Below are 13,566 nucleotides of genomic sequence, written 5' to 3'. Positions count from 1 at the left end.
TGCACTTCGTGAGTCTCTCTTGTGTAATGTATTTCTTAAAGTATTACTTAAAACATGTTGGGTTGATTCACCCAAAGTTCATTTTAAAAAATAAGCTGATCCTCCAGAAAGTAATACTTATAAGAGATTACATTATTATACAATTGACCCTTGAACAGCATGAGTTTGAATGTGCATATCCACTTTAATGTAATTTTTTTCAGAAAATATAGTAGTGTAAATGTATTTTCTCCTCATAATTTTCTTAATAACATTTTCTTTTCTCTAGCTTAATGTATTATAAAAATACAGTACGCAATATATATAACATACGAGATATGTGTAACTATTTATGTTATTGGTAAGGTTTCAGGTTACCAGTATACAATTAGTAAGTAAGTTTTTGAGGAGTCAAAAGTTATACTTAGATTTCTGACTGTGGTGGGTGGGTGCCCCTAATCCCCACATTGTTCAAGGGTCAACTGTACATTATTATAACAGAAGAGAAATTCAGACACAAAGACTCTGGTGTTTGATGTGGAATCTCTTAAATAAGGAGTCAGTTGCAGCAATGCCAAAATTTAATGGGGGAAAATCATGTTTGAGTGCGGGTGCCTGCAGGCAACTGTGTGTCTACAGAACTCAGGAATGAATGAGAAGATTGTCTGAAATTAAAGTCAACAGGCTCTTAGGACCAACCTGGCTTTGGTGACAGAGGAGGGGACCCTGTCACTGTGAGCGAACAGTTCATATGTTAGCAGTGTCACTTATTATTGAGAAGATGATGCCTCACTACTGGGCCTGAAAAGGGAGAGCTACACTTGGAACAAGCACCCTTCTAAGTAAGGGCTGTGCTGATGTCTGGTATTCACCACCTGAGGTACAGGCATGTTCTCAAAATCAAAAAGTAAATCTGAGAGGATGCAAAGTTTAGGAGAGAGAATGAGGCTTCTCAGGATCAGCAGGACCAGGAGGATACTTTTGGACAATGGATGTGAAAGGCAGCCATTGTTATGTGCTGCTGACCAGGAGCTGGACAGGGAGCAATCCAGGCATAGCCTTACTTTCCCTGCGGTTTCACAAAATGGGAGGGAGCTGTTGTTAGCCACTCAAATTTGAGATAGAATTAGCTAGATAAGGATTCCAGTCTTGTGCTTTGTAAACCAGACTGTTTATATTCCATGTACTCTGTTTAGCTCTCTTTTGTTCTTTCTCAGTACGTGGAAGTTTTAGAAGTTCTAGCCTGTCTTGGCTATATGAAAAGAAGCCAAAGAAAAAGCTGTTGTCCAGGTCTGGGCTTGACTGCATTAAAGGGGAGGAAGACAGTTATAGTGACCTCTAAAATATAAGAGCAGAGGACCCCCAAGAGGGAGGGAAGATGTAAGGAGAATAGGATTCAGCTGCTTGGAGTAGTGACTGTACTTTCATTGTTAAAACTTGGGGGTTCTTTCACTAGAAGAGGCAGTACATCCTAGCATAGGTTTGCTTTCAACAGTGAAGCATTTTCTCCAGCTCTCCTAGACCCTTTTTCCCTTGAACACTAGGGTTGACCCATGTAGGTTGAGACCTCTCTGGCTGAATCTTCCTCCAGCTGGGCTCTACTGGCTGTTCCTATGTGCTTTGAAGCATATCCCTCTCACCTCTAATCTTCATTTTATTACCTTATTCACTGCATGCATGTAATTTTGAGTCTGCTAGCCATGAGGCACAGACACATACCCTGTTTGAAGTTTTAACAGCTGATTAGAAAATTATTTTGGCTGGGGTCACACTGGGCTTCAAGATAGCCTGGGGGGTCTAAAAACAAAGACTTTGGTGGTGTTCCAAGTTTTTTATAACCACATTTAAAAAAATCAAAATTAAAAACGAATAAGAGACAATAAGGCAGAATGTATGGAATTGAGGGTATGGTTAAAATCCAAGACACCCAATGAGGACACAGATATGACAAAATGCAGAATGTATACTACCTTTATCTACATGTTATATATTTCCCCCTATTGAGGGAAAAAACACTTGAAATATAAAGTAAACTAAAAAAGAAAAGCCCAGATATTTCTAATCCAAGTGAAAATCCAAACTTATCTGGTCAGCATGGAACCTGTTGGAAATTCTCCTTTGCCAACAAGTTGAATTCTCCCCTACTTTCATATATTCTCTCTGCCCCTGTTCTTGTAATAAACCCCCTCTAGGGCTTTAGACCAGCTCCCTTGACCTTGGCTCTTGGCTCTTGGGGATAGCTGGGAAATGAGCTAACTGTGGCTGGGCTAGGGGGTACTCCAGTAAGGGCCCTTGTAGTTCCTCAGTTCCTACGAGCTCTTGATTGCTGTTGACCTCACTCTTGACCACCTCTGACCTCCCAGATCTTGCAAACATCTTCTTATTAACTATTTTGGCTCCTTCCTCTGCCTCCTCCTTCAACATGAGTGCCCTCCTTAGTTGCTGTTAGCTGTTCACTTGGGCCCCAGACCCACTGCTGCCCTGTAGTTGGCACCTCTAGGGATGTTGTGCAATTAAATGAATTGTGACCCATTTCAGCAATGGCAAGGGCTCCAACCTGCTTCTTTGGTCCTTTTCCTCTTCCTCAGTTTCTTCTGCCTCTTCAGCTTCTTCAGGGCTTTCACCCTTCTGTTCTTCCTCCTCCTTCAGGTCTTGAAGCTCTTGGGTCTTCTTTAGACCTTCCTGGTATCTGCAGGGCAAAAAGGAACAATTGAGTCTAAAAAGGCCAGGCACAGAGCATCCTTTCCTGAATTCTTAGAGGTGGGGACTCGAACACCTCCAATAATTATACACTTCCTGTGGTTCTACACAACAGGAAAAAGCTGGGAGGCTCTACTGAATCCCAAGGTGGCTCATGTCAGTACAATTTCCCCTCACTCCTCGGTCATCCTTCCTGTTTATATGTGAATGTGTGACAAAACTGACAGGGAAAAAATGTGAGTACAGAGTCCTGACTGGGTTCTTATCCTACAAAATGTTCAGCAGAGTGAAAAATCTGCTTTCTGTGTAACCTGGGTGCTTCAGGTTCTCACCTATAAAGTGGAAAGGATGGCATTTTGAAATACCCTATTTCACAGGGTATGTGAATGTTCTGAGGAAGTGCCAGGCATGTAGCTTGACCTAGGAAAGGTGACACCCATCACATTGGCTTGTTGGGAAGTTTTATGGAAGTGGCAGTCACATACTAGGCTTAGAAAAGTACTCAGTAAATGTTTACAAAGCCAATGGAGGTGTTTACTTCTGTGCATGCTTAGTATCAAAGATAGTTGTGGATGAAAAGACAGGCATCCCAAGAGATACCTTCTGATGTCCTTTGCCCAGGATCAGTACTCTTTTTGCTTGTACTATAGCTGAATGTTTAAGACAAGCATAGTTTGGCTAGGACAACCTCACCATAGTATATACGGCTGCTACACAGAAGCCCACAGGTTCTATAATGGGAAGCTGTGTCTCCCTTAGGAGCTGTGGAGAAAGGAGAAGCTCAGGATGCTATGCCTGGTCAGAAATACTTTTCTACCAGTCTAGGGTTGGGCCCTGCTCAGTACTCTGTCCCCTTAGTGACTGACAATGAGCCAAAGGTGTTATCGAATCTCAATCAAAAAAGGGGACAGTTGGAAGTTGAGGGGGCCTCCAGTTTACAGAAGGAAGGGATGGCAGGGGCAGTTCTAAGAAGCAGGGTTACAGCTACTCCTGGGCATTGTTGATAGCAACATCACTCCTCTGAGCATGTGTCAGTAAGCCTCAGGCACCACCAAGAGGAATCCACCCAGGGGCTTTATTTCCAGACCATTCTGGGCAGTGGCATTCTGGTGGCTTTCTGCCTAAAAAGAGGGCAGTCTAATTATTGCCTAACCACACCCTCTCACCCTGCTTCCTCTTTTCCTTCCTGTGGAACAGTACTGTTCTTTCTTATGTAGTTCTTTACTGAGGTGAGGCGGTCCTAGGGCCACAGGTTGCTTCCTTAAATCCTCTTAAGAAACAGGAAAGGCCCGTGGGAAGGTATCTTCTGAGACCTACCAGGTGACCTCAGGGTGGATGAAGTCTGACTCACCCCTTGTTGTATGCTTCCTCCTCCATCCTGGCCTTGGTCTCCTGGCTAATCTCCTCCAGGCAACTCAAAGTCGGCATGGGAGCAGAGGCTTCAGAATCTGGGTCCCCATTTGTCTTTCCACTAGTGAGAAGAGGGAAGTACAGGGTGTCCTTTCAGCCAGATTGGGTGTCTGAAAACCGAACCATGTCTTTGGCCTGATTCCTTTTCGGAAGTGAGGAAACTCATTCTAGGCGGTGTTCATTTCAATCCTTCTACCCTGAGACAAGATTTTTCAAAGGCCCTGGTCCAAAAATCCTCCTCAGACCTCTAAACATCAAATACTATGCTAGCTCTCTTTTTCTTCATGCACCTAAATCCATCTTTATTCTTATTCCAGGAGATTCTATGAGTGGACAGGCAGCTGTTGGGAGCTCCATAGCACTAAGATGAGGAAGATGGAGGTGGGCCAAATGTTCAGTTGGAATCATTCCATTCCAGTAGTCCATCTTTTGCTCCATTCATTTAAGTATCTACTAAGTACTGACTAAGTCACAGGCACCTTATAATGTACTGGGAATACTTTAGATGATGAAAGAAACAGTCTTTGCCAACATGGAGCTTAGCAGGAGAGAATGCCCAAAAAGAGGAAAGAAAATAATATGTAGTTATTACAAATTGTGATAACTTTATTGAAAGAGATAAACTCTGTGCAATGCAGAAAGTAACAAGGGGAGAATCTACTTCGATTGAGTGGTTAGAAAAGACCTCTCTGAAGTGGTTTAACTGGAGCAAAGACCCGAAAGATGAAAAGTCAGCCATATCTGTAGCAGAGGGAAGATCATCCTAGGGGGAGGATGCAGATGTGTGAAGACCCTGAGACACAGAATATGCAGATATATTTGAGGAACTGAAAGAGGCAATGAAGCAGGAGTTAACTTCTGAACAAGGTAAATTTTCAATGCCAGTGAAATATCCAGATGGAGATGTCAATAGGTAGGTGGATACACCAAAGTGAGTTGGAGAAGAACTCTAGAGGCTAGAGATAACATTTGGCATCATCAGAATATGTATGACATTTAAAGCCAGGGGGATGGATAAGATTGTCTAGGGAAGACAGTATGAGGAAATAGGAAAAGAAGACCCAGGACCAAGCCCTGGACATCTCTGCCCTTAGCTCAGGTGAAGAAGAAACCTACAGAGGAGTAGAAGCCAGAAAGGTAGGAGGAAAACCAGGAGAATATGGACTCCTGGAACCCAAGAGAGGAGAGCATGTCAAGGAGGAGTTAATTGTATCACAGTTTCACTTCTGAGAGTCCAAGTCAGATGAGTACAGAGATCTATAGATTATTAGATTTGATAATACGAAGGTCAAGAGGAGCTCTGGTGAAATGGTGGGAGCCAAAGACAGATTAGAATGGACTTAGTAGAGAATGAGAGGCAAGAAAAAGAAGATCTAGACACAGTAATCTGACTGGAAAGGGAAGTAGAAAAGTGTGTTCTGGGATACATAGCTGAAGTGGAGGGATGAATGCACATTTGAATGTGGATAGAAATGATCCAGTAGAGGGGATGAAAGAAAGGGTTGACCAAAGAAACAAATTCTTTGAAAAGTGAAGTAGGGATAGAAAGGTGGAGAAATTGGAAGGGGAGGGGAACCATGAGAGATTCTGGACTCTGAAAAACAATCTGAGGGGTTTGAAGGGGTTGGGGGTGGGAGGTTGTGGTACCAGGTGGTGGGTATTATAGAGGGCATGGATTGCATGGAGCACTGGGTGTGTTACAAAAATAATGAATACTGTTATGCTGAAAATAAATAAAAAATAAATTAAAAAAAAAGAAAGGTGGAAAAACTTCTCAGTGAGAACAAAGTGGGGATGGAGGTGAAGACGGTGGGTAGGAGATCTGGTGAAGGAAGAGGAGGGCTCCTATCTAATAGCATAAATTTTCTCTTTAAAATGGAAGACAAGATCATACGCTGAGAGTGAGTGGTAGATTACCCTAGGAAGGTTTGAGAAGAGAGGAGAAGGTGTGCATGAGTCATGTGAGAAGCAGGGAATCAAAAATGCTAGAAAATCATAGTAGGATAGCTAGGCATTTCTGGGAGTCCATCTGAAGTATGCAAGCATGAGTTTAAAGGAAGGATCCTGATGGCCATGCCTTCCCTGTAAATCCTGCAGCCCACCTAAGGTGTCTGACATCTCACTGGGAGTCATGCCATGGAAGAGCCCTTGAACAAGGCAAAACAGTGAGAGAAGCTTTTCACCCAGGACTCTGAAAGACTGTAGCTGCTACCCTCTACAACCACTCAGATAGGCTCTATCAGTGAGCCTTATATTTTCTCTTTCTTGGCATCAGCTTCTCATCCCTTAGTTTTTCCTCAGACCTTGTAAAATTTACATTTCATCAGGCTGGAAACCAAAACCCATTGTGAACAAGAAAGATAACACTCTAAAAATATCAGCTATTCATAACATTTCTTCTTTTGCAAATTATATTATCCACTCCCTTCCATGTGGCCTTTGCCTAATGTGCGGTTTCCTATTTGTCCAAATGACTGGAACAGAGCAGAAAAACATTGCTACAGCCCAGGGTAGGGAAGCAATTCTTTAATGAAGTACATTTCTATGTTAGAAATGAAATACTGGTATCAGGCTTTTAGTTTCTTTTATCTATAGCTGATAACCTAAGAGGTTAGTGACAAATAGTATGGAGGATGACAGTGGAGTATAGAGGAAAAGAACCTGCCTGAGGCAAACTAGGGTTCAAATTCCAGCTGCAGTGCATGCAAATTCTTAACCCTTCCTGAACTTTAGATTCCCAATTGTAAAATGAGGGTAATAATATGGACCTGATGATGGTAGTGTAGGAATTAATGAAAAATATAAGTAAATGTTTTGGAATATAGTACTCAACAAATGATGTTCATCACTATCAGTTATGTTGGGGAGCAATCTGAGGTTCTTCCAAACCTGATCCATAAAAAAAATTCAAGCTAATAAATTACCAGGTGGTTATTTATATCTTTAAAGGAGAACTTGGTTTATATTATTCTGACACTTCAGAATCAGAAGAACCGAACTTTCACTATCCTCAGGTCACCACCGCTCTCTAGAGACTAAAACATTTCCCTTATAGAGCTATTTCAGTGGCCCCTTAACATAAGGATCTTCTGTCCAGGGTCCAACTGTCCCAGGTTGTGTTGATCACCTTGTCCAACGCACTCACCAATGGGGCTTCAGTTCTTAAAGTGCTTTTACATATATTACCTCACTTGACCCTCCCAATGATAAGAAGAGCTAATATTTATCTTATGTATCAGACTCTGTGGTAAGATTTCACTTAACACTCATGAATCACCCATGAGATAGGCAATACTATTGTGGTCAAGTTAACCACAAGTCAAGGCCCAGAGAGGTTAAATAACCAGCCCAAGATTACACAATCTATGTGTGATCGAGTTTGGCTTTGACCGTGTGCAGTCTGACACTTGCCCATGCTCTTGACTGCACTAACTGCCACCCAGGCAGGGTGTTATCCCATCTGTGAGACGAGAAACCCAAGCTCAGATTGATTAGGTGACTTGCCTAAGTTCACATTATTGATATGTAGTGGGCCTGGCTGGGATTCTCATGGTCTTCTAAATTCATGTCAAGATGCATTTTTCACATTTCCTTGAACCCTCCCTTTCAATAGAAGTCTTTTTCTGGGGCTCTGAGTGGTATGGGGCTCCAGGGTATCTGCTGAGTGAAGCCATTCTGGCCGCTCAGCTGGGCCATGGCTTATGATGCTGTCTTCTTGTAAAGGGTACTTAATTTAGAATGTAAAGTAGGCTGAGACAGCCTTTGGTTTAATACTAGAAGTAGGGGACACATAATCTGTAAAATATTTGCTGTTATCTCCTGATCCCTAGACTGAGCTAATAGTTCCTTATATATATTTCTAACTACCTGGAAGCTTCTTGTTGTGTATCTTTAAGACTCAGCTCAAATACCTTCTCCTCTGTGGAATATTTGCCAGTGTTCTCCCCACTCCCACATCTTCTGTTTAAAGTTGATCACTTCTTCCCATCATGTCCTCATTGCACTCCTCATTTCAGCCTAACTCTGAGAGAGCGCATTTTTATGTTTTATATACCTAACCGTCCTTCCATGACTGCGATCATAGAGAGAGACTGCTTGAGTTATGATGATGCTTAGCATAAAGTAAGTGCTTTAAGTGTTGGCTGAGTTGCACTGACTTTACTATGGCTTATCCAGTCTGCCTATTAATTTTGTGAAGTGAGCAGGCCCTTTCTGTAAATGGCTATTTCCTGAGGACCCAGTGTTTGGGTTGAGCTACAGGAATCCCTATTCATGGCTATAAACATGGAGCTGAGCACAGCCTGTGCCCACCCTAGAAACTTCTGGGCCAAACACAGATGGATCTTGGCATCTATTCCCAGCCTGAAATCTTGCATGCTTCTTTCTGGGATGATTCATTAAAATGAAGTTCATTGTTTTCTCATGTCCACTAGGTCAAAATTGTTTGTCATTGTGCTTAGTTCTAATTAATGTGAGGGGTCCTTCAGTCAAAATGTATTGTTTAATTGGGAGCTATGTTAGAGTCTATTTTTTCCCATGTGGTAAACAATATTTGAAAGTGACTGCAATTCTTTCTAGTAGACAGATCTTACCTTTTTGGGTTCAGTGATGTCTCTAAACCACTCCCATTTCCTTGAACCCCTCAGAGAAGTCCAGTCCAGGGGAACTGAGCTAGAAGACCTTCCTTACTCGTGTTACTCAGTCTCAGATGCCTGGGATACACTGCTAGTTGATGGAGGGCTAATTAATTCCAGACTATCAGCAAAGGGGAGTTATTTGCTATAAATATTTGATGCCATACAAAGCCTTGAAGCAGTTTACCCTGGCTGCTTCAAAAATGTAGGAAAATCGTGGATGGAACTAGAGGGTATTATGCTTAGCGAAATAAGTCAATCAGAGAAATGCGATCTCCCTGATATGAGGAAGAGGAGATGCAACATGGGGGGTTAGGAGGGTAGGAGAAGAATAAATGAAACAAGATGGGATCGGGAGGAAGACAAACCATAAGTGACTCTTAATCTCACAAAACAAACTGAGGGTTGCTGGGGGGAGGGGGTAGGAGAGGGGGGTGAGGTTATGGACATTGGGGAGGGTACGCGCTATGGTGAGTGCTGTGAAGTGTGTAAACCTGGCGATTCACAGACCTGTACCCCTGGGGATAAAAACACATTATATGTTTATAAAAAAAAATGAAAAAGTAGGAAAATGGTTATTTTAGAGATTATAGTGAAAATTTCTCAGTGATATATCATTAAATTGCCCCTTTTATGAAACCAATACTGTGCATCATTCACATCCATGGCTTTGCTAATTCCCCAGTGCACTGTTCTGTGTACACATGCTGCTCCCATCCCACACTCTGCTTCATGGCCAACCATAAAGGTCAACAGGTCATTCAAAATCGTTCATAAGACTTCTTATAAAAATAGTGCTTAAATGCATCCTCTTGTCTCCAGTCATACTGCACTTCTTTCCTTTCTTCTAGTTGGAGTGTCTATTAAGAAGCTAAGAGCATAAGTTCTGTTCCTCACTACTGTGTAACCTCAGGCAAGTCATTTCTCTGAGTTGCAGTTTCCACATCTATAAGAAAGCGATGTTAATATTTTATATTAGTAGTTAATATTGATATTAATACCTACCTCTTGGGTATGTTATAAGGATTAAATGAGATCATTAATGTAAAGCAATTAGAACAGGACTTGGTATGAAGCAAGCATACTGTAAATAATAGTAGTAAGTATCACTATCACATCTTATTATTATTTCTTGACCACTCCATACTTCCTTGCTTCAGAGCCTGGAAGGTTGTTAACCTCCACTTCACCTGGTTAAACTATGTAATGTTCAAGTTTCATTTTATTTTTATTTATTTATTTTTAAATATTCTACTTATTTATTTGTCAGAGAAAGAGAGAGAAAGAGAGCACAAGCAGGGGGAGCAACAGGCAGAGGGAGAAGCAGGCTCCTCACTGAGCCAGGAGACCAATGCAAGACTCGATCCCAGAACCCTGGGATCATGACCTAAGCCAAAATCAGATGCTTAACTGACTGAGCCACCCAGGTGTCTCTCAGGTTTCCCTTTAAAAGTAAATTCCTAGAGGAAACATTTTCTGAGGCTCCCCTCCCCCACCTACACCCAGTCTGGGTTAAGGTACTCATTTTCTTCTCTCCTACTGCTTTAGCAAACTATAGTTCCTTATGCTATCATCCAGCACATTGTATTGTAATGGGCTGTTTCCCATCTGCCTTTTCCATTACACTGTGAACTCCTGAGTGTATTCTAGATACCTATACCTTGGTGATTAATTGTTGAAGGAATGAGAGAATAAGTCTATAAATAGCTTTTCCTACTTACGGAACTCATCATGAGCTTTATTCTGCTTTAATCCTTAAGATTAACTTCAAATATTACTCTGCATATTTTCCTATAATTCTAAATATCCCTAAACCTAGACCTAAATATTCCTTGAGTGAAGAACAATTTACTATGAAGTGACCTACAACAGCAACACTCAGAATTCTCTCAAATCACCTTGGGCAATCAGCCCTCAGGTATATGCTTGAGAACTAGCCATAGGTAATTTGATCTTCTGATCATCTTTCACATGCATAGCCAGCTCCCTTCCTGCCTAGTCATAATATGCTTAGGGAAATCTGAAATCACTTTAAATCTAGCTAAATATAACAATCTAGAAAGCAATGTATATTAACTTATAATGCATTTTTTTCTCCTTAACAGTATGGAGAAGGTAGCTAGAATTTATTGTACTTGTATTAAAACAAGATATGAATTTATTTTAATTCACAGATTGTCTCTTGGCAATCTATTAATATTTCCAGTTTCATGAATTCAGATGAAAGTCACTTAGCGCCTTTCATAAATCCAGGAGGGAAGAAGCAACTGTTAGTTAGAATCCTCCTCTTTTGAATATGTCCTCCCCCTTTTGCAGCCATTTTTATAGGCTGGGTGCATTCCCAATAGGCAAGTCAGCCACAGCATGGGAAGTATATCATGGTGGTCCCTCTGGGTAGAAAAAAGTGAGCTACAGATACCTTCCTTGAGCTTATTCCTTGACTTGTCTCAATCCTCACTCTGTCCCTGTCTCTCCTGCTTCTAAACTCTTGGAATGGTGATGCCATTATTGATCCTCATTCATTGTCACTTCTGATTTGGGGCCAATGCTTGCTGTCCTTAATTTTGTATCTCATTCTCTCCTACCAAGGATAACTCAGGTTCTTGATAATCTCCACTGTCTGAGAGGGAAGCTCTCAGCTGGCATGAGCAATAGTTCTATAGAGCCCAGGCCCAGCTCCATCATGATTAGTCTTTTTCAAAGAGTAAGGACAGAGATTGTTGTCCTTGATTGCTTCTGTAGGCCAAGAATAGAGGATGGGGCCTTGTTGGGGGCCTTTTTGAAGAAAGGGTTTGTGCATCCAAAGGCAGAATTAGAAGGGAGACTTTTAGCATGCTTTTCACTCAGGGCAACAAGTAAACATCACTGGAGAGATTCAGAGATCATGGAGTAGACATTATGGCTCTAAGGATTGATATGTCTTTGTAATCTTGGTTACTTCCACATGGTTTTTAGTTTGTACCCTTTACAATTTCTTTGTAATGCTTGAAAAAAGTAAGGAAACAAAGATAGAAACAAAAATGTCCTACACAACACAAAGGACCTTGAAGCTTTCACAGAGTGAGGTGTCCAAGTAAGGAGTTCTAGACAAACTTCAAGACTAAAGTGGGTGAGTCAGTGAGTGATAGGTGGGTGGTTGGGTATACTGAGAAGTGAGTTAAACAGGCTGAGTCAGCAGGGGTGGGGATGGAGAGCTTGGGAGATTGTCTCTACTGAAAAGCGACCCACATAGAGTTTCCTGGTCAGGTCAAACAAAACTATTCTAACAACAATGAAAAATGGAGGGCTAAAGCTGTCTTAAGGCAAAGAAGAAGGAAGAATAAAGGTGTATGTTCTACCAAGTGAGAAAAGACACAAGGTGAAAGTTCTGAGAGGTGACAGCTGTGATCCAGATGTTTCCCAGCAAGCAAATGAAAAAATTTGAAAAGCAAGTTATAAACTCTTCTGAGTATAAAAACAGCCTGCCTTGCTCTGGCTGAGGATGAAAAGACCTACAAATTGCACAGATGCCTAGAACAATTAGGCATGGCAGACACTATTTATTGCCACTCCAGTACTCAATCTCCTGCCTGTTTCCTTACAAGATTATAATTTTGCTCAGGAATTTACTCTTCTTCAGTGTATCACTTTGCTTCATGGGAAGCTGACCATCTGTCCCCATCTCCAGGGTACAGTGTAAACCCATGATGACAATCCCATTTCCAAAGTCTGTGTTTGATTTAGAAAAGAATTACGTTCCAAATTTACTAACAAGATAAGGAAGTCTAAAAAAAAAAAGTTTCTGGGTTTGTTCATAAAAAAGAAGCATGGGAAGAGATAGCCCTCTTCTAAATACTTCATGTCTGGATAGAATACTTGAAAATAGTAGCCATTTGCCACAAGCTGCTGATAAAGTCAACATACAAAGTGAGCAGAAGCAAGCAAGGAAATCGTAGAGGCCGAGCTGGGGCCTTGATATACTATACCTGGGAAAGCCCTACCTCTGAACTTACTATTTAAGCCCCTTCGAGTTGGGGATTTCTTGTATCTGTAGCCCAAAGAATCCTAACCAACAGAGAAGGTGTCTCTCTCCTCTAGGCTCTTCTGAGATTGAGGTACACTTGGACTCAGCCGTAGCATCTTCCTGGTCCAGACAGCAAACTGACTCTGAAATCTTTGTGGGTCTCAGAGTCCCTCTTATTTCCTTCCCTTAGAACTTAATTTGCTTTCCATCACATTTTGGGAGTGAGGATGGGAGGGAAAGTGACTTAGGGATAGTTTTCTCAGAGATCCCCAAAGTTAAGAGGAAGATAAACCAACTTACTTTTCCAAAAGTGCAGGCAGTGCTGAGGTGACCGGTAGGTTGCCTTTCCCATTGGGTGATTCTGACTAGATGAAAAACAGGAGACAGACAATTGAAGATGGGCTAGGAAGGAAGCAGTCAGAGCTGCTACGTTTCTAATGATACGGGGAGGGGACTGCTGCTCTCTCAGCTCTTCTCCCACCACCATGGTTTCTGATCTGCTTCTGAACCCAGGCGTGGGGCCTTCCCTGTCATCCATTCCTTAGTGCCCCTTGAGGCCCATACAGCTTGCACCTTTTCCTTCCCCTCTTAAGTTTCCCCGAGTGAAGAATTTGTATTTTGACGCCCTATTCTTGAGCAGAGCCTCAGTTTTTCCTCAGTCCCAGGTTTACTGACTTGGACTAAATACCAGCAGACCTCCTAGCAAACATAAGCCCATCACTGCCTTCGAGCTGTAGCTCCAAACATAATCCTCAGGAGAAGCCTGTCATTATTAAAACCCCAAGCCATAAGAAATGTCTTTATAATAAATTATATAAATATAATATATAAGTATAAAAA

General features: G+C 41.7%; 1 protein-coding gene across 11 annotated transcripts in view; it reads right to left on the bottom strand.

The window, feature by feature from the left end:
* The window catches only part of IRAG1 (inositol 1,4,5-triphosphate receptor associated 1), a 128,066-nt gene that overhangs the window by 5,933 nt on the left and 108,567 nt on the right, over window positions 1-13,566 (bottom strand). For all 11 annotated transcript variants that reach the window (XM_045065831.1, XM_045065835.1, XM_013055816.2 and 8 more), the window contains 3 exons: window positions 13,027-13,091; window positions 4,031-4,150; window positions 2,537-2,668 (listed from right to left, as the gene is read on the bottom strand). In XM_045065831.1, coding sequence (XP_044921766.1) covers window positions 2,537-2,668; window positions 4,031-4,150; window positions 13,027-13,091 — 317 coding nt within the window. The remainder of the gene's footprint in view (window positions 1-2,536; window positions 2,669-4,030; window positions 4,151-13,026; window positions 13,092-13,566) is intronic.

This window comes from Mustela putorius, unplaced genomic scaffold, assembly GCF_011764305.1.
Source record: "Mustela putorius furo isolate JIRA1106 unplaced genomic scaffold, ASM1176430v1.1 tig00003859_pilon_pilon_pilon, whole genome shotgun sequence".
Taxonomy (NCBI): Eukaryota; Metazoa; Chordata; class Mammalia; order Carnivora; family Mustelidae; genus Mustela; species Mustela putorius.
The sequence above is the reverse complement of the archived record's forward strand: the minus strand, read 5'-3'. Positions and strand labels throughout refer to the sequence as shown.